Genomic DNA, 19,565 nt, shown 5'->3' with positions numbered 1-19,565 from the left:
CGAACTATGATTATAACCGAATAGTAAAAAACCGATGGGTACCCGAACCGAAACCGATTAGTTTGATTTTGATATATAGAATTTAGTATTATATTACACTAAATAAAGACAAACCCAAACATTATTATTATGTATAGTCTATATTTGTTAGGTGTAAAATTATACTAACTATATATATAACATTTAGCATAATAGTGAATGTGTGTTATTAAATACACCTTTTATAATATTATATTAAATATGTGTATTATAAATATTAATAATAATGTTTACGTGTCTACGTCTACACATATAGTTGTATACTATGAATTAACTAATGCACTGTCTATATTAACTAATGCATGAACGTGTACGTGCTTAATATATTACATGTATATATATTAGATAACGAATACGTGCAATGCTAACTAACAATTGTGGTACATGTGGTATTTATTCTATATATGACGCATTACGTATAGTATAATATACATATGTTCGATTTAAAATATACACATGCGTATAATATATGAGAATGTATTTAAAATTTTTAGATAACTTTCAAATATTATTATTGAATTTAAGACCATTACTTCTTATGAGAGGACAAAAATATCGACGACAAGTGTTATAGTCGCCGTAAACCAACTTTTATATCGGTTATAAATTTTTTTATAAAAACATTTATAAAACCTTAAAAAAACAAATAGCAAAATTTTCTTTAAACTGAAAAAAGGAAAAGAAAGAACAATAATTATTCGCGCCAAAATATGCAGTGTCCCAACCGTTTGAGAAAGTTTCATTCCAGCTCAATTCGTTCACTCCAAATCACACCAATCAACAAATTCCACAAAAAACCAACCCCATCATCCATTACAGACTCAGAAGTTATAAAATGGAACATGGCTATATCAAAACACATGAGAAATGCCCAACTAGATTCTGCACACAAACTGTTCGACCAAATGCCTCGCCGAACATCGGTTTCTTGAACGCGATGATTTCTCGGCTATTTGAACAATAATAACTTTGAGCTTTGGCAGTAAATACTTTGATGACATGCCGAAAGAGATTTAGTCTCTTGGAATGTAATCTTGACTGGTTATGTTAGGAATAAGAAGTTAAGTTCACTAGATTATTGTTTGATGAAATGCCGGAAAGAGATATTGTTTCTTGAACGCTATGTTATCCGGGTATCTTGTGAGAATGGGGATGTTGATGAGGCGACGGAGATTTTTGAGAGAATGCCTAATAAGAATTCTATATATCGTGGAACGGGTTACTTGCGCGTATTTACAAAATGGGAGGTTTGAGTGCATGAGACAACTTTTTGAGGCTAAATCAGATTGGGAGATTGTTTCTTGGAATTCAATGTTGGCTGGGTATGTGAGAAAAAGAGATTGTTTGATGCTAGGTGGCTTTTAATAGAATGCCGGAGAGGGATGAAATTTCGTGGAATACTATGATTTCGGGTTATGCCCGAATGGGCAAATGTTGGAAGCACGTAAATTGTTCGAAGGGTCTCCCGGTCGAGGCGCTTTTACTTGGACAAACAATGGTATCCGGGTATGTGAGAATGGAATGTTGAACGAAGCTAAAAGAACTTTTGATGAAATGCCCGAAAAAAATGTTGTTTCTGGAATGCAATTATAGTGGGTTACACACAATTTGGGAGGATGGATCTGGCTAGGGAGTTGTTTGAGGCAATGCCATGTCAGAATGCTAGTTCTTGGAATACTATGATTACTGGTTATGCTCAAAGTGGGGAGATCAATTGCGCTCGAGATCTGTTCAATGAGATGCCTAAGCGTGATTCCATATCTTGGTCAGCTATTATTTCTGGTTATGCTCAGAGTGGTCACAGTGAAGAGGCTCTTCGTCTTTTTATCGAGTTGAAGAGAGATGGAGAAAGAATGAACAGATCTACATTTACTTGTGCTTTGAGCACATGTGCTGATATGGCAGCTTTGGAGTTTGGCAAGCAAGTGCATGGGAGGCTTGTAAAGGCAGGATATGAAATGGGTTGCTATGTTGGTAATGCTCTTGTTCTAATGTATGGAAAATGTGGAAGCGTGGAAGAAGCTTATGATGTTTTTGAATCGATGCAAGAGAAGGATTTAGTCACATGGAACACAATGATCACATGCTACGCCAAGCATGGGTTTGGCAAGGAGGCCTTAAAAGTTTTTGACTCAATGACGATGAAGGATATTAAACCGGACGACGTCACTATGGTAACCCTCCATCATCTTTTTCTTTTCTACCTGACGTCACTTTGAATACTTATAATTTTGTTAAGACGTAAAATGAGTTTCAGCTTAGTGAAATTTGTCTCTATAGGGATAATTTAGAAGGGAACTAATTTGTATATTTATTTTAAACTATAAGCATTATAGAGAACGAACGAAGACATTACTCTAGAATGATTGAAACACGGAAGAATAGTCAGACTAAAGTCTGGCCATGGTTGGGATATATTCAGGAAAATGGATCTCGTGTCATTCTGTCCTTTCACTGTTTCACGTGCTTTTGTTGTTGGGGAAAGGATGGTTTCCATGTGATTTCCTGTATTCAATGTCCCCGATCCTCAAATGACTCTAGCAGTGATCAAAGATCGTTGAATTTTTGGAAAGTTTTAGGTGCTATATGCTATTTCAGCGACCCCTGTTGCCTTCCTCCTAGTTCTCTGTTTTAAGCATTAGAGACCAGGCGTTGTTGCCTGGTCCACACTCCCTCATCTATTTCGTTTGTGCTCACCGCCTCACCTTGGGACCTCTAAACTTGAATGGTAAAAGATTATCCTTCCTGAATTAGGTGTGCTAAATGCAATATGTTGTGGCACTTAAATTGTGGATCATGTGTGCCATGAGTGAGGAATCCAAAGGGTTCATCTAGGACTAGGAAACTTGCTCTATGTTTCTATTACGAAGTGGGTTCTCCCTAGTTATGCAGAGTACAAAACCAACAACTATTTGAGGTAAACGTTTAATAGGTTCAATGGAAAATTTGCACGCGAACACACACATCATTACCCTCAAATGCCATCTCTTAACTTCTTTTGTGAATTGGTTTTAAATATCCTCAGGTTGGTGTTCTATCTGCGTGTAGTCATTCTGGCTTAATTGATAAAGGCACAGGATACTTCCATTCAATGCGTCAAGAATATGGTATAACAGCTAAAGCCGACATTAATTATACTTGCATGATTGATCTTCCAGGCAGATCGTATGCTTTGGAAGAAGCCGAAGCTCTTATGAGAAACATGCCTTTTGAACCTGACGCAGCAACATGGGGAGCACTGCTTGGTGCAAGTAGGGTTCACGGAAATACAAAACTAGCAGAGGAGGCGGCAGAGAAGATTTTCAAAATGGAGCCTGATAATTCAGGTATGTATGTGCTCCTCTCAAACTTATATGCGGATTTAGGTAGATGGAGTGATGTTGGAAAGATGAGAGTGGTTATGAGAGATCGAGGTGTAAAGAAGGTTCCTGGATATAGTTGGATTGAGGTACAGAACAAGGTTCATACGTTTTCGGTAGGGGACTCCGTGCATCCAGAGAAGGACAAAATTTATGCTTTCCTAGAAGATTTGGATCGGCGCTTGAAGAAAGAAGGCTATGTTTCTAAGACGAAGATGGTTTTGCATGATGTTGAAGAGGAAGAGAATGAGCATATGCTTTGAAGTACCATAGTGAAAAAATAGCGTTGGCATATGGATTATTGATTGTACCAAACAGGGAGACCAATCCGAAGTTATCAAGAACCTAAGGGTCTGCGAAGATTGTCATAACGCTTATAAAATACATATCAAAGATAGTTGGAAGGCTAATTATTTTAAGAGATTCCAACCGTTTCCACCATTTCAATTGTGGTTCCTGTTCGTGTGGGGATTCTTGGTGAGATGAAAGGACGATAAAGCGTGTCAAGATTCCAATTGGAGAGCCTTCCATGTTCCATTGAGCTTTTGGCTCCACTCCATGTGTATTTGTCCTTCATTAATGCAAGATGTCTAGCTTTGTGAATCCTAGCAGAAGATCAGGGTGCCTATTCTGCTACTCTTGCAGTGGAAGCCGAGAAATGGGTTTTTTCTACAAGCATTGCCTGGACTCAAAAGAGAAAAAAATTGATTTCTCTAGTGGAAACTTAAAAAGATAACAGATAAGGGATGGATGGTTTTTGCTATCTTGATGGGATGGGAAAGTTTAGTCAACCAATCTGCACCAGGTTCAAATCTGGATTTCGAGTACCACTCTAGAGAAAGAACTGGATTGTGTATCAAGGATGACAGTTAATTAGTGATCACAAAGCACGTAGGAAGATAAAATCATGAATATCGAGTTTCACTTGAGAATTTTTCAAATATCTTGAGGTGCGCATGTAGAAAAAGGAAACAGTGGACAGGTGTATTTAGACCATTTTAAGTAGTATTTGTAATTTCAGATCTGCTATGAGGTCTGATTCATCAAGTCTTGAGGAAGAACTACTGAAATGAACTCACCCACCTATCCTTTGATCAGTAAGTCCTACTACTAAACTTTGTTGCAGACTATCTTATTCCATGAGTAGAGATTAAGTGTGTTCTTCAATCATAATTTTTCAGGCCCTCTTCGTGTAAACAATCAGGAAAACTACTGCAATTGGTACTGAGCTCAATGCTTGGTTTGTTTGAATATATTACGGATTTTGTTGCTGAAACCTTAATCAGGAAACAGCTTGCTTCAGGACAAACAATCTCCGACAATGGGTACTAAGCACAATGCATGGTCCGTATGAGTAGCTTACTTCAGGACAGACAATCTTGTTTTTAGGTCCCCCGGATGAACGAGCAAGTTTCGTTTACCACACTTTTTACACCATAGTTTATACTACACCCCCCTACAAGATGAGTGAAGTGCTAATAATTTGTGGAGATGATCTTCTAACCATAGATAACATCTCTACAAAAAATAATCTCATTTGAAAATCTCTAACCTAGTTAAAAATGGTTGTTAATTTTGAACGGCTCAAAATTTTCGAATTTATAATCTTTTGACATAGTTAAACATTTTCGAATTGTATAGAGGTGATCTTCATAGTTAGTTAAACACATCTACAAAAAACTAGGTTATAATTCACGTTGTAGGTAATGTTATAAGACATGATATAAACTATGGTATAAAAATGTGGTAAACGGAACATGCTCCATCTATCTAATAAAAAACAATGGTGTGGGGCCCGTAGGGCCTCCATCCAATGGTTGTTATTGTCTTTTCTAAGTTGTGACATGGCAAAATAAGCCAATCCCAAAGAGTATGCTTCCTTAAGCCCTAACACTCGGATCTACTGGATCTTATTCTTCAAACAAACTATGTATGCCCTATCCTTCCTGCCGCCGTCACTCCCACATTTTTTAAGAGTTAGACATCATTATGGAACGCCGATGACCGGAGCTTTGTGAACTCTACAAAGCTACGGGATCTCGAAATACCGTTTCTCGACCAGAACCTGTAAGTTTATTCCTACTTGAGGATAATGTTAACTCCAGTCAATGTTTCGCTAAAAAGAAAGTGTTGTTTTTAAGATTTGGTTTTAGGGGGATGTAGGTTTCCCTTAGAAGCATGTGTATCAATACATTGTTTATAGCTATGAGAATTGTTTATAGTTATGAGAATTGTTTATAGCTATCAATACATTGTTTATAGCTTGGAGTACTGTATTATCATATGTTTGAGCATCCTCTTTGAGTGGGGCATTTCACTTTTTCCATTTGCTCTTTCTTCACGTCTATTAATACAATTTAGTTGTTTCCATTTTCCAGATATATGTATTAGGTATTGGACTATTGGCATGTGCTGACATGGAAGTTTGTTTTTTGTTCCCCAGGCAGTAGCAAACTCAACATCAGCAACTTTCTTGCATGTTGTTGGGAGTGAATTGATTCAAAAGTACTTAGGAGAAGGTCCAAAATTAGTGAGGGCACTCTTTAGAGTCGCGGATGATCTTTCGCCTTCTATTGTTTTTATCGATGAAATTGATGCAGTTGGCACAAAAAGGTGTGTGCGCAAGTTTTTGTATTTATTACTATCTATTTTGTTAGAAATCAATGGAGAATTAGAATTAAATGTGCCCCCAAACTGCCCAAAGCATCTGTTCTTCTTTTTGGTAATAAATACTTATCGGATGGAAATAATTGATGTTTCTTTGGCTATTAATCTTAAAGTATATCGCCAGACGAGCTTTGCAGCAACGCGAGAACTGCTGTAATCCTCGACTTTGAGCAAGGCCTAAGCCATCACTAAAAATTACAGAGCGTGTAATTGCAGTCTTTACTTAACTTCTTATGTTGTTTCACATATACATCCTGGATACGGATTAGCGTAGAAACTCTCCTCCAGCTTTGGAAACTCTCTAGGCTCCCTTGGTGTAGGACCTCCAGTTCTGTCTTCATGAAGTTTCTTCACTTTCAAACTAAATTTTTTCCAAGTTTAACAAAATTCATCCTGCATAAACATAAGAAATTATTTATTGCGTGTGTTGGCTGGTTGGGAATTGACACTTCACAAGTTAACCATCTAGGCACTATGTCACTGACTTTTCACAAGTCATTCCCAATGCTTTGCAATAGCCATGCGTAACTCAATGAAGGGGTGTGGAATGGATTGTGTTCTTGTACCATTAAGAGAGCTCTTAACCACCTTTAATTTATTCAGTGAATCACTTTTCTTTAAGTTACTTAGTGGTATCTTCTGTATTGATCAGTAGTACCTGCATTGTCTTGTATGCAAGTCTTTCACCTAATATATTCAAGGGTGCGTGTATGTTGGTTTGCTTTCTAGCTTGACGTACTTTCAAATTAGAGAGATCCTTTGTTGTTTTGGCTCTATCTTATCCTTTATGATTTATATATCACCTTGTGTAACACTTCACTTTTCCACATGAAACGCAGATTACGCCATTTGTCAAGAAGTCTGGTATGCATCTTTGCCCACAAGAATCGATATGTAATTCTTCCCAAGGATTTGAGAAGGGATCTGGGGCGAATGTTAAGAAATCGGACCTGATTTCGATTTCTACAAATAAGTCTACTCCGAGGACATTTAGATGTAGTTTTATTCCATTTGGGAATCCTACGTTCTTGTGTACCTCTAGAAGTCACCAATCTCTATTTATGTAACAGTTGATCGACTTGAAAGGTTTTTCTTGAAATTTCATTGGTGTAACTGTTGAATGTGTTATTGAGTAAAACATGTCAAGAAGACGGTTGATATACAACTTCTTTGTTAATGTGTGCAGCAATATTATGATGTCTGTTAACTTTTCTTTTTTTTGTTGTGAAAGGTGAACTCTTCCTTGACATACTGCCTTAGAAAGTCGTCAAATAATGGGGAGGTTCAGTCCAAATTACCCCTCAGGCGGTTCAAGTTAGTGTCATATTCATTCTTGACCATGAATGGAACAATAGCCAATATAATACAATCAAAAGGGGGGGTACAAGTTTAGGCTGCTTCTACATAGGTAGTGCCGCAAGACTATATCAGTGCGGGGGGGTGGTTTAGGCTGCTTCTACATAGGTAGTGCCGCAAGACTCTGTATCAGTGCCGTACGGCACGGGCACGGGCATACCCTTTTAGTCTTAAATTGATCAATTGATACTAGTTTTCTTACAAGTATTCTGTTTCAAAGTTGTGCCTTCATTGTTGGATATAACCCAAATTGTAGTATACACAAACAAACGAAAAAAAAAAAAAAAAAAAAAACAAACAGAAATGTAATATACCAACTAACTTTGTAGTTCCGGTTCATCTCAAGTTTTCTGTCTGTGTTTGTAACTTTGTAATATGCTGAAATAACTTTCACCAAAAAATCAGCCATTATCTCCTAAGCATGTGGTTATTGTGCACTAATTTGTCCTACTTATCTAATGAAAGTAATAAAATTTTGACTCGCAACACGTGAGGGCATCTAACAGTCACCAAAGTGGGACATAAGCCTTAGCCAGCTCCCTTGCAGTTGCAGGCAATAAGTGAAGTTCCCCAAGACTGGCAAAGAAAGGCTTTAGAATTGGCAATGATGATAATGGTGATGACCTCCATATTTAAAGTTATCTCTAATATAGCAACCCAAAAGAAAGCGTAAGTTTGCTATGGCAAAATTCAAGAGTTGAAGCAATGCTCTGAGTCTGCCTTTCCAGGTGCTCCTTTAAATTCAGCACGACCAGCGGAAAGAATTATTACAATAAAACTTGCTACCACCAGTGACCCGACAACATCTGAACTGGCATCCATGGGGACATGAACAAAGTAAACAAAAAGTCACCTATCAGTCTATCAGTTGTCAAAAAAGGAAATAAACAGTTGAAAAGGAAACAAAAACACAGAGAAACACAAGGAAGAAACAGTTGAAAGAAAGAGCCATAGCTCAGACCTTACCTTAAGAGTTGAAAGAAAGAGCCATAGCTCAGACCTTACCTTAAGAGAAATATAGCGAGTTTTTGTTTTCCTCTGGAACTTAATGATGGCTTTTTGGCCTGTAACTTATACCAGGAGGCAGGAGCAAACCCCTCAAACCTCCATATAGAACATGACTTAAAAATCATTTGCTACGATCAAGCACAAACATGAGGGTGTTTTTTCCCTTGATAAAAATGACATGGAAAGCCTATCATGACAAAATCATCTGCAGTCTGGGTCAATTGATCATAATTACCTTTCATCATTCAAGGGCGTGTCACAAACTGCAAAACACGGACCCTGCCCACCCAGTCTGTTTTTTTATACATCAGTATCTTACAGTCAGACAAGAAAGTAAACAAGTTCGTGGAAGGTCTTTGGTAGATAAATAAACTTGGAACCAACTGAAAACACATAACTGGTGTCCCAACCACTTTGCAAGTATATAACATTGTCAGCAGATACCACATTCTTGAGAATCAACATCGCCGTATAGTCGCATCACAAAAACAGATAAAGAACCTGATGAAGACTTGACCAATCACTGGGCAATGGAACATGGTGACGCCAGTATTATGGAGTCTGCATTCTGCTGTAAACTGCAATTTTTCAGATAAATTATCAGCATGTAAAATGACAGATTTTAGTAGATAATCAACGGCAACCAATCATCAACACTGCCAATAGAATGAGGGGAAAACAAAAAATGTAAAATTTCAATGATTGTAATAAGTTTTAAAGAAACCAAAGAGTCCAAGAAGAGAAGGCATTTAGAGCTGACAGTTAAAAGTATTACAATCTATGACACGGTCTCAATCAAGATTGCCAAGTATTCATCTTTATGAAGAAACTTATTCAACTTTTCTGATGATGAAACTCGGATCAGAATATAAGCTCAAAAGGAGAGAAGAAGAGAGAGAATGTTTTCGCTAATGCACAGAGGGAAAAAAAATCTTAAACAATTTAATCAACAATCTCAAGGGAAATGTACTTTGATCCCGCATCACACAACAGGTAAAAAAAAAAGAACTGTCGAAAACATGAAAGTATTACCCATGGTCTGGACATAATAAGGATCAGATAACTTCTCACATACTGGATTCCAATGGAAACATACAAGGACTGCACGCTTAAAAAAGCGAGAGAGACATACCATCCATCAGTCATCATTTGCCTTTGTCCCTTCTCTTTGTTCCTCTTGCGAGGGTGCTTACTTCCGCTAGTACCAGCAGCTGTCACCAGGCCACCAATTAGTTCTGTTTGGTCAGATGTTAAATTTTCAACCACACCCGTACTACATATACACAAATGTTCCAACTTTGCTCTTTTTAATGGTTGGACATCCGAATGTATTTCTGAGGCATCTCTAATTTGTGCAGATTTTTTTGAACACGGAACTATTGGCAACATTGCATTCTTACTGACTTTGGGCAATGCATCAAAAAATTTCCTTTTGGATTTGATGATTTGAGATAGAATTGATTCCGCCTCAGTACCTACAAATTACTTCAATAAGCCAACTCAAAACATTCCAACAAACAGGTATAATTACATGATAATATCATCTAGGAGGTAGTTAAAGTAAAATCCATGTACCCTCAAATCTAATCAACATGAATCAAAACATAAAGAACTACCTAAAATGAACTGGATAACAGAACGTGCACCCATTTGTTCTGCCTCCTTTTTGCTCCTGGCAGGAGTACCGGTATATGTTTTACCATGGAAATCCAAAGTTGAGGTGAACACTGGAATAAGACCATTTGACTCGGTAGTTGTATAAATAGGCATTTCCAAACCAATCTTCACAGCAAATTCATTAAGGATGGATTTGCAATAGGTCATATCCTGCAAGAGTGACAAAAACAAATAAAAATATATAACCTAAGTTACATTGACATGGATACGTGTGTTGAGAAACCGCTTACTTTAAAGGGGACCAAAAATAGTTTCAAAGTTGCACAATTTTTTTTTTTTTTTTGCTCAGTAAAAGTTAAATTGTATTAATCAAAGAAAACGTAGGTCAAGATAGCCTACAACAGGAATATAAAAACAACCCAAAAATAAACCAACCACCCTACTCAAGACTCTCTATACATAATATCTTCCCATCTAGCTACAAATTATTTAAAATGAATGTTTCTTAGGTCCACAAAAATTTTACTCCAATACCAAAGGAGCCCTTTGATATCTAGTACGACTTTCTGGATCACCATAGTTTTGCCCTAAAAAATACGTCAATTCCGTTCCAACCAAATACCCCACATAATTGCAAAAGGTAGCATGTTCCATATTCTCTGCCCTCTAGATGAAAAGGGCCTTCTGCACCACTGAGTAAGGAGATCCACCACTCAACTAGGACTGACCCAAACCATACCAGACTCCCAATGAAAGCAAGACCAAATTGTCTAGGAAAAGAGACAATGCAAAAGCACATGATTAACCGATTCCTCAACCATCGAGCATAAGGGACAAAAATCTAGAGTTTGACCCCTAAAATTTTTATTCCTGAGATTGTCAACAGTAAGAATATGCTCTGAAGTTGCAGACCAAACAAAGAAAACAATTCTCGTAGAGACTTTAGAACCCCAAATTCTTAAACCTGGAAAATGGAAACAACCCCATTATTTTGGGGATACCAAGAACGAATAACAAGATAGAACGACTTGGTAGAGTAGATCCCTTTCTTGTCGGGGGACCAAGCCATCGAATCAAAGTCCTGTTGGTTGAGATTTACCTCTCCAAGCCGAGCCATAAGAGAGGCAAACTCATCGATAACCCAATCGTTGAAAACCCTACGAAAACCAAGGTTCCAAGAAATGTCTCCATCAAATCTAACCATGCATTCGCTAATTGTGCGCCCCTTATGCTCAGACATGTTGAACAATGTATTAAACACCTTTTTAAAGGTCTATCTCCTAGCCATGTGTCTTCCCAAAACAATATTTTATCTCCTGAACCAAAACTATACTTAATACCTCTTTTAAACATGGGTAACACTTTCATAATACCCCTCTCCAAACGCCACACCCATAAAGAATGCAAACAGGACCACTCTCCCAACCAAAATGAGTTTCACCAAACCTAGACACGATAACTCTTCTCCATAGACTATTCCTCTCTATACCAAACCTCCAAAGTCACTTCCCTAAAAACACCAGATTGAAAGTATGTATACTCCGAACACCCAAGCCCCCATCCATCTTAGACGAGCAAACCAAATTCCAATTGATGAGGTGATACCTGTGGTGCTCGTCTGTGTCATCCCACAAAAAATTCCTAATGATCGACTCTATCCTATGAACAACACTCAGAGGCGCATAAAAAAGGGACAAAGAATAGACAAGTAGGTTGGATAAAGAACTCTTAATGAGTACAAGACGCCCCCCTTTAGACAAATTCTTAGCCTTCCAACCGCTAAGCTTCTTACTGAACTGCTCAACTACAGGATCCCAAATAGCCTTAGATCGAAAAGGAGCACCAAGAGGAAGGCCTAGAAACATAGAAAGCAAACAATTCAAAACACATCCAAGCACAGAGGCTAAAACGCGAATGTCTCCCACCTCCCCCACCGAAAACACCTTACTCTTTGAGAGGTTAACACAGAGACCCGACACAGCTTCGAAACACCCGAGAATGCCCCTAAACCACCTTACCAATATCATCCCCTAAAAAGACATTGGCGTCTCGTCAGCAAACTGAAGATGAGAAATGAGCACATCCTCCCTACCGACTCTGAACTCTAACAATACTCTCATCTCGTTCGCCCTTGAAAACATTCTACCCAACACCTCCACTACCAAAATAAATAAGAGCGGAGATAAAGGATCTCATTGTCTAAGACCTCTAGTACTCTTAAAAAAGTCAGCTGGAAACCCATTCACAAACATAGAAAAAGAGGCAATAGAAATACATTTTCTAATCCATCCTCTCCACTTAATACCAAATCTCATTCTATCTAAAGACATAATCAAGAAACTTCCAACTCACATGGTCATACGCGTCAAATCCACTTTACAAACAATACCACCCACACCCCTCCTATTTCGATCGTCAATCACCTCATTGACAATAAGAATACCATCCAAAATTTGTCTATCATACATAAAAGCTCCTTGCTCTTGGGAGATCACACAACTGATCACTCTTCAGTCTAGACGAGAGAACTTTTGAAATGATTTTATAAGCACTCCCAATTAAACTGATAGGGCGAAGGTCCCCAATGTTTTCCACCCCATCAACCTCAGGAGTCAAAGTCACAAAACTGTTATTAAGGGTATGAGCAAGAAAACCCGACCGATTAAAATCCACAACAACCATGTTTATAAAATCAACTCTGATAATCTCCCAACATTTCCTATAAAACTCTACAAGAAATCCATCTGGACCCGGAGAACGATCACACCCTATACTACAAATGGCAGCCCAAACCTCATCCTCATCAATCTCTTTCCATCTCATCTCTATCCTGCAGCGATATACCCGCCAAAGGGAGATCATCCACCAAAAGTCGTGCCTAAGTCGGCTTAGTATAAAGATCCAAATAAAAATTCACAATTTTTTCTCTAAGGCAATCTTCCCCTCTAATATCTTTGCCCTTGATGTTAAGACACTCTAAGTGGATTATTATATTTCTAACTCTAGTCATTTGATGAAAGAAACTCGTATTTAGATCATCTTCAACAAGTAATTTAGTTTTGCTCTTCTGTCTCCAAGAAATCTCTTCCTTCCTAGCCAAAATCTCAAACTCCAACTTGATCTCAACTCTTCTTCGCCTCTCTGGAGAAGACAAAATATTTTCTTCTTCCTTCAAATCAAGGACTTTTATCTCCTTAAGAAACTTCTTTTTTCCGATCGACCCGGCCAAAGATTTCTTTATTCCACACTTTAATCTTTTCTTTTAGAGCTTTCAATTTATTAGCAAAAATGAAACCTGGCATATTCTCAAAATGAAACAAATCCCACCAATCTTTTATATTAATGATGAATCTCAGATCCTTGAACCACATAAGCTCAAACCTAAACGGGGTAGGTCTCCTAGCATCACACCCACACTCCAAAAACAATCGGATGATGATCTGAGGTTGCACATGGGACAATAGACTAGATTAGTCTAGGCCACTCTTCCTCCCACTCGATGTTCACCACAAAACGGTCCAATTTTGAAAGAATTGGATTGTCTTGATGGTTAGACCAAGTATACTTACCACCTATAAGAGGGAGGTCCATGAATTCACATCTATTCACATACTCCTCAAAACTTCTCATCTTATTACTAATAAAACTCCCACCTTTTCTATCATGGGAAAATCTCATAATATTGAAATCCCCACCTATACACCAAGGCAACCCGCTAGCAAAAGCAAAAGTATCGTCCAATTAACCCCAAAACATATCTAAGTTCTTTCCACAAGGAGGACGATACACTCCAGTGATAACCTTATGGAGGGTTTCACCCTTAAACACATAGAATAGACACAGAAAAAGAACCGGTAGCGGACTCAAACACTTATCCTTACCCCAAACAACACAAATACCCCCAGATGCATCTATAGATGGAAGGAAAATCCAATCAACATTAGGAATGCCCCAAATATCATTAACCAAATGGGAAGAAATACATTCCAACTTGGTTTCTTGAATGATGACCACACTAGCCCAAATCCGACGAATACAATCCTTGATAGCGGGATGTTTCGATTCCGCACCAAGACCCCTCACATTCCAAGAGAGAATTTTATGATTCATTATTAAGTTTAATCACCCTCCCTCTACGACCATTACCTACTGACAACTCATCCCCATAATTAACAGAACTATACAACCTCCACAACTCCTTGCTCAACTATCTTTTGTCTCTGACCGAGATTGACCAGCCTTTCCCAAAACAACATGATCACGTTCCAAAGTATGAGCGCCTTCGGATATTCTAAGATTCTTACACAAGATATTTTTTAGTAGAGACAATGCCTCTTGCTCTCTCTCACCATAAGAAAGACCCGCTATATTAGCTAACTCATTCACACATTCCAAAAGCCATTTAACAGTCCCTTCCTCCATGGAATCTTCTAACAAACCCTGCATCGAAATGGGTTTAACAACAGACGGACTACCCAACCCTTCTTCACCTTCCCCCAAGACGTCATTCTCTTGAAAGACCATACCTCCAGAAAGAGATTCCAAGGCACAAATCAACCTGTCTGACCATTTCTTGGCATTTAAGTTTGTATCCTCAATTTTCGAATACATGGTTAGAGCTAGAGGACTTATTTCCAGATCATGGCTTTCGCATTGCATTTCAGATATTGGAATCATCAAAGCTTTAGCTTCGACTGATGGCACGACATCGAGTTGTTTACCTCTTACCGGCACAATACCCTGATTAGAAGATTGATATCCCAGTAAACCAGTTTTCTCCTGTATCGTACAGTAGGAAAAAGGACAGAAGTCAGCTCCCAAATCCTTTAAGGGAGTGAACCGATTAAAATAATGTAAATCAAGAGCAGAAAAAGTAGAATTGAGAGCAAATTTTACGATAGGTAGACCAGAATCAAGGGGGACAGAAAGAGGAGGACAAGTCGGTGGTGACTCCCTTATAAGTTATAACAGTGCCATCACATGGATTTCTCCCTTTGTAGACCTTCATCTTGCACTCATTCTGTTTACTTCCAGAACTGCAACTGTCTTTCTTGATCCTTTTAGAATCGTGGGATGAAGAAACAGTCACGTGCATATCTTCACTCTCAAGCCCAGATGACTCGCCACATGCAATCCCACTGAAGTCTCCTGTTTTCCCCACGTTGCAATTCTTCAGATCATAATACAAACTATCTTCTTCCAGCCCATCAATTATCTGGGCCTTCAAGATTGTAGAAATTAGACCCATTTCTTTTTTCCTTTTACTGGGGTCTACATACCCATTGGGCTCATAACTTAAATCAAAGCCCACACTGTTCTTAGCCCACGCTGATTTATCTGAGTCTATTCATCTCCTCCAACCCATATACAGAAATGGGTCCACATCAATCTCCAGATACTCCAAGGTTCTTGTTTCGCGACTTCCAACATTACAGCATTACCCTTCATTTGAATTTTGAAATCAGATACCCAATTCTCTGAGTCTTTCCCATCTCCATCAACCTGTTGGTTCAACATAGAGGTGTATGGTACTAGCGTACCTACCAACTCGATTTCAGAGTTGGCCCCAGTCTGACCATTACTGACCTTCTCTCTCCTCTCATGATTTTTATCTTGCTTGTCTCGAGATACGATAGGGTTCTTAATTTGAGTTCTATCTTCTGCCACGTCAACCCCATCCACAAGGTCAGCAAACACGTTATGGTGCTCCGTGATCATCTTATTAACTTCTACCCCACTTTTTCGTCGATCAGTCACCATTTTCCTTGGCGCTGAGACTGTCTGTTTTCCGGTGAACTTTTTTACATTCAAAGGAGGCATAAGAACGGTATCAACAACCCATCTGCGACCAGACGTCTTGCTGCTGATCTTTTCCTCCTTGATTACCAGATCCACACTCAAATCATATGTTACCTTATTCCAGAATAATTGCAGAGCGCTAGGAATTTCTGTAGGAATCTTACAAACACAGAGATAGAGGAGAGGGGGTTTGGATTCGTCTTGCTTCCGTATCTCATATTGTATGAAACCCCCAAGTAATTTTCCACATTTCTCAATAACCCCTGGCTTCCAAAGATGTGTTGATAGTCCCCAAATCAGAATCCAAGTACATGTAGAGAGAGGTTCTACAGTAATTGCCGACACACTTTGTGGTGGAAATTTTAAGCACTTGACTGTTGGCACTAGAAGTTCTGGGAAATCCAAGGGATCACAGTTAAAATCACCTGAACCAGTCACCCTCTTCCTCTTCAGCTTACATCTGGTGGCCAAGAACTCAACCATCTTTTCCACCCATAACCCCCATTGTATGGGATAATTAACACCCTGTTTCTTTTGCTTAAGGTAAACTCGGTAAGCCTAAAAGCTTTTACAGCCCTGTTTGATATGATCTCCCCCAGAAAACATCGCCGCAGATGATCTGTTATCCTCCATCTTCGCTGGTCCTACATGCCTGGTCTAACTGCATCTTCCAAAGTTTCACAAAACCATTCAACCACTTCTGGAGTAAAAATCATGATTTCTCTTCTACCTTTCTTTTTTTCATGAATTCTGAACCTTTTTTCAGCGCCCTTGGAGTCCTTGTCAGCGCAGAACACCTTAGATTCAATTTGCAGTTCTCCCATACCAGAGAACTAGACAGACCACACCGGAAAAGAGAAAAAAGACGCGGAACAGAGTCACTGAAAGAAAAAAAAAAATTATGACCCCATAAGACCGAGAAGACCAGATCTTAGAGAGGTGGGCTTGGAAAGGGAGAGAAGAGGGTCATTTGGGGGGGAAGTATTTGGGTTCGTGTTGCATAAGGTACTTCTATCAAAGGCTGGCATTCTCTCACACTAATTATACTTCATTACACACAAATTATACTTCATTGCATAAGCCTAAATGAGATGGAACGGATTCTTCAGATGCTGGGTTACAAAAAAATAACTATTCAAAGACGATGGTATCTTCAACAGTGAGGGGATTGAAAAATAAAGAGTGGTTATTAACAGTTTAACACTTTTCTTACAAAAATAAGTAAATTATTAGCATTTATATCTACCTTTTTATAACGATCAATCCTACATTCATGTCTTTATCATGATCCACAATCACCCCGATTCTCCAGCAGACAACCAAAGCTTAAGTCTCTAGTGACTATGAATTAACACATATTATGCATCTCTCTAGAACCACCAAAAATATAAAATATGATTATTACGAGAAAAAGTAAAGACCATAGGATGCCACAAGGAACTATAGTGCATTTCACAAACTTTGGCTGAATGCTAAAGATTGTTGTGACTTCCTAGTCTATAATAACCAACTGTACTTTAAATAGAGACAAATCAATATAGCATCCCTAGGCTAAAATTGTATTAGAACATATTCTAGTCTTCTAGACCTTTTAAACATCTTTCATTCTATTAATAAAATAAAATAAAATATCTCCCAAGTGCAACAATAATGTATAAAGAATAAAACTGTAAAGAAACAACAAAAAGTTACAAGCCAAAAGACCACAAAAATTCCAATAATACCATCTATTTTCATTAGGTGGTTACCAATCTAATATTCTTATAATGAAAGCAAATGAAATCAAGAAGTCAAGAAAAGAGGGGAGGTATTATTATAAGGTAGTCTAACTGTATAATGAACAATCACAAAAGAAAAATGGTATGACAGCAACATACTGACATAGTACTAACTACAGTATACTTGGAAGAGAATTTAACACCAACATGCCTTCATTAAAATAACTTGCATAAGAGGAAAAAGTGGAACAGGATTTAACATAATAGTAAAATTACTCAACAAACCAAAAATAGTTCAAATATTAGTTCAATCGTAACCACTGATTATTGTAACATGTGAACATGGTGTTTGTTTATACTTCACGGTGGAGCACCATATACAAAAACTAAGATTGACTTTTTCCAGACAACTTTTTCAAATAAATGTTTATTGAGTATTATTTCCTTGAGAGTCGAAACATACTTCACTAATTTACTAGTGGCAACCTTGGCACTACTCACAAGAAATTTGCAGACATTCTTTGTTGGTTGGGTGGGTGGGAACACTAACCATTTTCATCCCCAACCAACACAAGACTACATAATATTTCATGTTTTATCTAAAACAATAAGAAAACAAAATTAGGCACTCAAGCTGCAAACAGATGCATACTTTTATCAACATTAACCAGAAGAGTATTTACAAGCTTGCATAGTTGCATATGAGTTTTATTTTTATCACTTAAAACAAAACAACTCCCATAAAAGTAATAATTCACATAGATAGAAATGTGATCTTTCTTATGACAAGGTGTCTCATGTTAACGTATTTATCATAACAGATTACAAAATATATGTCATGTTAGAATAACAGAACATGATATAAATTATAGCATAACTAGATCAAATAGCATAAGTAAGGCTTAATTAAATCAAGTCACAGCATAACTATGACTTGGACATGTCCTTCAATTATAGTTAAAACTTTTCTTTCTTAATTCTATTTATTCCCCTTAAGTCCTTAACCCAAGACCTTGATACCAACCTCCCAAGTCTTGACCAGTAGGCCACTGGACGACACTATGATTTGGATTTTAGACATGTCAACCAAGTGAAACAGTCTAATCGTCATATAACTTATGAGTGCGCATGCAAAACACACACACACACACATGCATGCAACGCACCTCATCTATTATTAGACATCCTTCGTCTTTGATCTTCTTCAATATAGATTCCAGAGCAACTTTAGCAACATTCTGTTCCGCCTCTTTCTTATGTAGAAATGTCTCAGCCGACATATAATTTACCCCATCAACCAAAACAGAAGATCTAAATTGTGGCCATTTTTCCAAAGCTTTCGGTAGTATAGGTCGGAAGTGGCAATTTGGATTTCTGAGCATACTGTTGCAATCGGTTCTTATGCATGCATTCATCTGGGATACCTACACAAACACTCAAAAAGAGTTTCTAGCATTAGTATCACATAAATTTCCAGTATTTGAACAATGTAAAAGTTGAGAATGTACTACTTGTGTCCATCATGACTTCAATTAGATTAGACCACAGGGTAGACAAAAAAATAAAATCCAAGTCAGCAACTTTTTTGCACTGAGTTGATGACCATTGGTCTAATTGCTAATAAAAAAACTAACTTTAATGAAAAACAGATAAAGTTGCATTATTTTTAGGCACTAAGATGTTTAACTCGTCAAATTAACAAACAAAAAGAGTATAAAACAAACACAACGAACTTCATTTCCCATAAAAAAAAAAAAAAAACATGCAACAAGAAGAAGCTAGTGAGAAAGAAGACGTAAGTAGTGTATATGGTTAAGAGGAGAAACTTACGAGGAGGAGGGGGAGCTGGAGGTTCAGACACCATTGTTTGGAAACCCAGGTAGAGGAGAGAGAGAGACAAAATGAGGAAGTGAATAAAATATCATACAATAAATTAATTAAGTTGCTAAAAAACATAAAAGTAAAAAAGTAAATATGAAATGAGATTAACCAAAGGTGGAAT

The 19,565-nt window shown here is 37.8% G+C and overlaps 1 protein-coding gene and 1 pseudogene across 6 annotated transcripts; one reads left to right on the top strand and one right to left on the bottom strand.

Annotated features, from left to right (window-relative positions):
- The first annotated feature begins 874 nt into the window (after positions 1-874).
- Positions 875-3,879, top strand: LOC147479189 (pentatricopeptide repeat-containing protein At4g02750 pseudogene; annotated as a pseudogene). Its single transcript, XR_015203974.1, has 3 exons — positions 875-962; positions 1,051-2,213; positions 3,065-3,879. The product of XR_015203974.1 is annotated as a pentatricopeptide repeat-containing protein At4g02750 pseudogene (transcript).
- Positions 3,880-7,725: 3,846 nt separating this feature from the next.
- Positions 7,726-19,548, bottom strand: LOC147479188 (double-stranded RNA-binding protein 4-like). Of its 5 annotated transcripts, none has more exons than XR_015203931.1 (6): positions 19,394-19,547; positions 18,730-18,987; positions 10,046-10,256; positions 9,562-9,904; positions 8,665-9,007; positions 7,726-8,232 (listed from the first exon to the last, which is right to left on the bottom strand). XR_015203931.1 is itself a non-coding variant. In XM_086576270.1 (5 exons), exons 1-5 carry the CDS (start codon positions 19,517-19,519, stop codon positions 8,950-8,952), a joined length of 732 nt encoding a protein of 243 aa, XP_086432396.1. In that variant the 5' UTR covers positions 19,520-19,548; the 3' UTR covers positions 8,623-8,949. The 5 variants fall into 5 exon arrangements, 3 of the variants coding, with proteins under 3 accessions (XP_086432396.1, XP_086432395.1, XP_086432397.1); XR_015203932.1 differs by having other exon boundaries at positions 7,726-8,227; XM_086576270.1 differs by lacking the exon at positions 7,726-8,232 and having other exon boundaries at positions 8,623-9,007; positions 9,562-9,640; positions 19,394-19,548.
- Between the last annotated feature and the right edge of the window lie 17 nt (positions 19,549-19,565).

This window comes from Coptis chinensis, chromosome 8 (genome assembly GCF_015680905.1).
Source record: "Coptis chinensis isolate HL-2020 chromosome 8, ASM1568090v1, whole genome shotgun sequence".
In the NCBI taxonomy this organism is placed as follows: domain Eukaryota; kingdom Viridiplantae; phylum Streptophyta; class Magnoliopsida; order Ranunculales; family Ranunculaceae; genus Coptis; species Coptis chinensis.
Note: the sequence above shows the minus strand (reverse complement) of the source record. Positions and strands in the feature narration are given on the sequence as shown.

What these genes read in the sequence shown, in the direction of transcription:
- LOC147479188 (XM_086576269.1), bottom strand. Translation starts at nt 19,519, where the DNA reads ATGTTTTTTAGCAACTTAATTAATTTATTGTATGATATTTTATTCACT. An exon ending in TCCAGCTCCCCCTCCTCCTC is followed by an intron (nt 18,988 to 19,393) that starts GTAAGTTTCTCC and finishes GTGTTTGTGTAG; the next exon opens with GTATCCCAGATGAATGCATG. An exon ending in CAAATGATGACTGATGGATG is followed by an intron (nt 9,008 to 9,561) that starts GTATGTCTCTCT and finishes GAAAAATTGCAG; the next exon opens with TTTACAGCAGAATGCAGACT.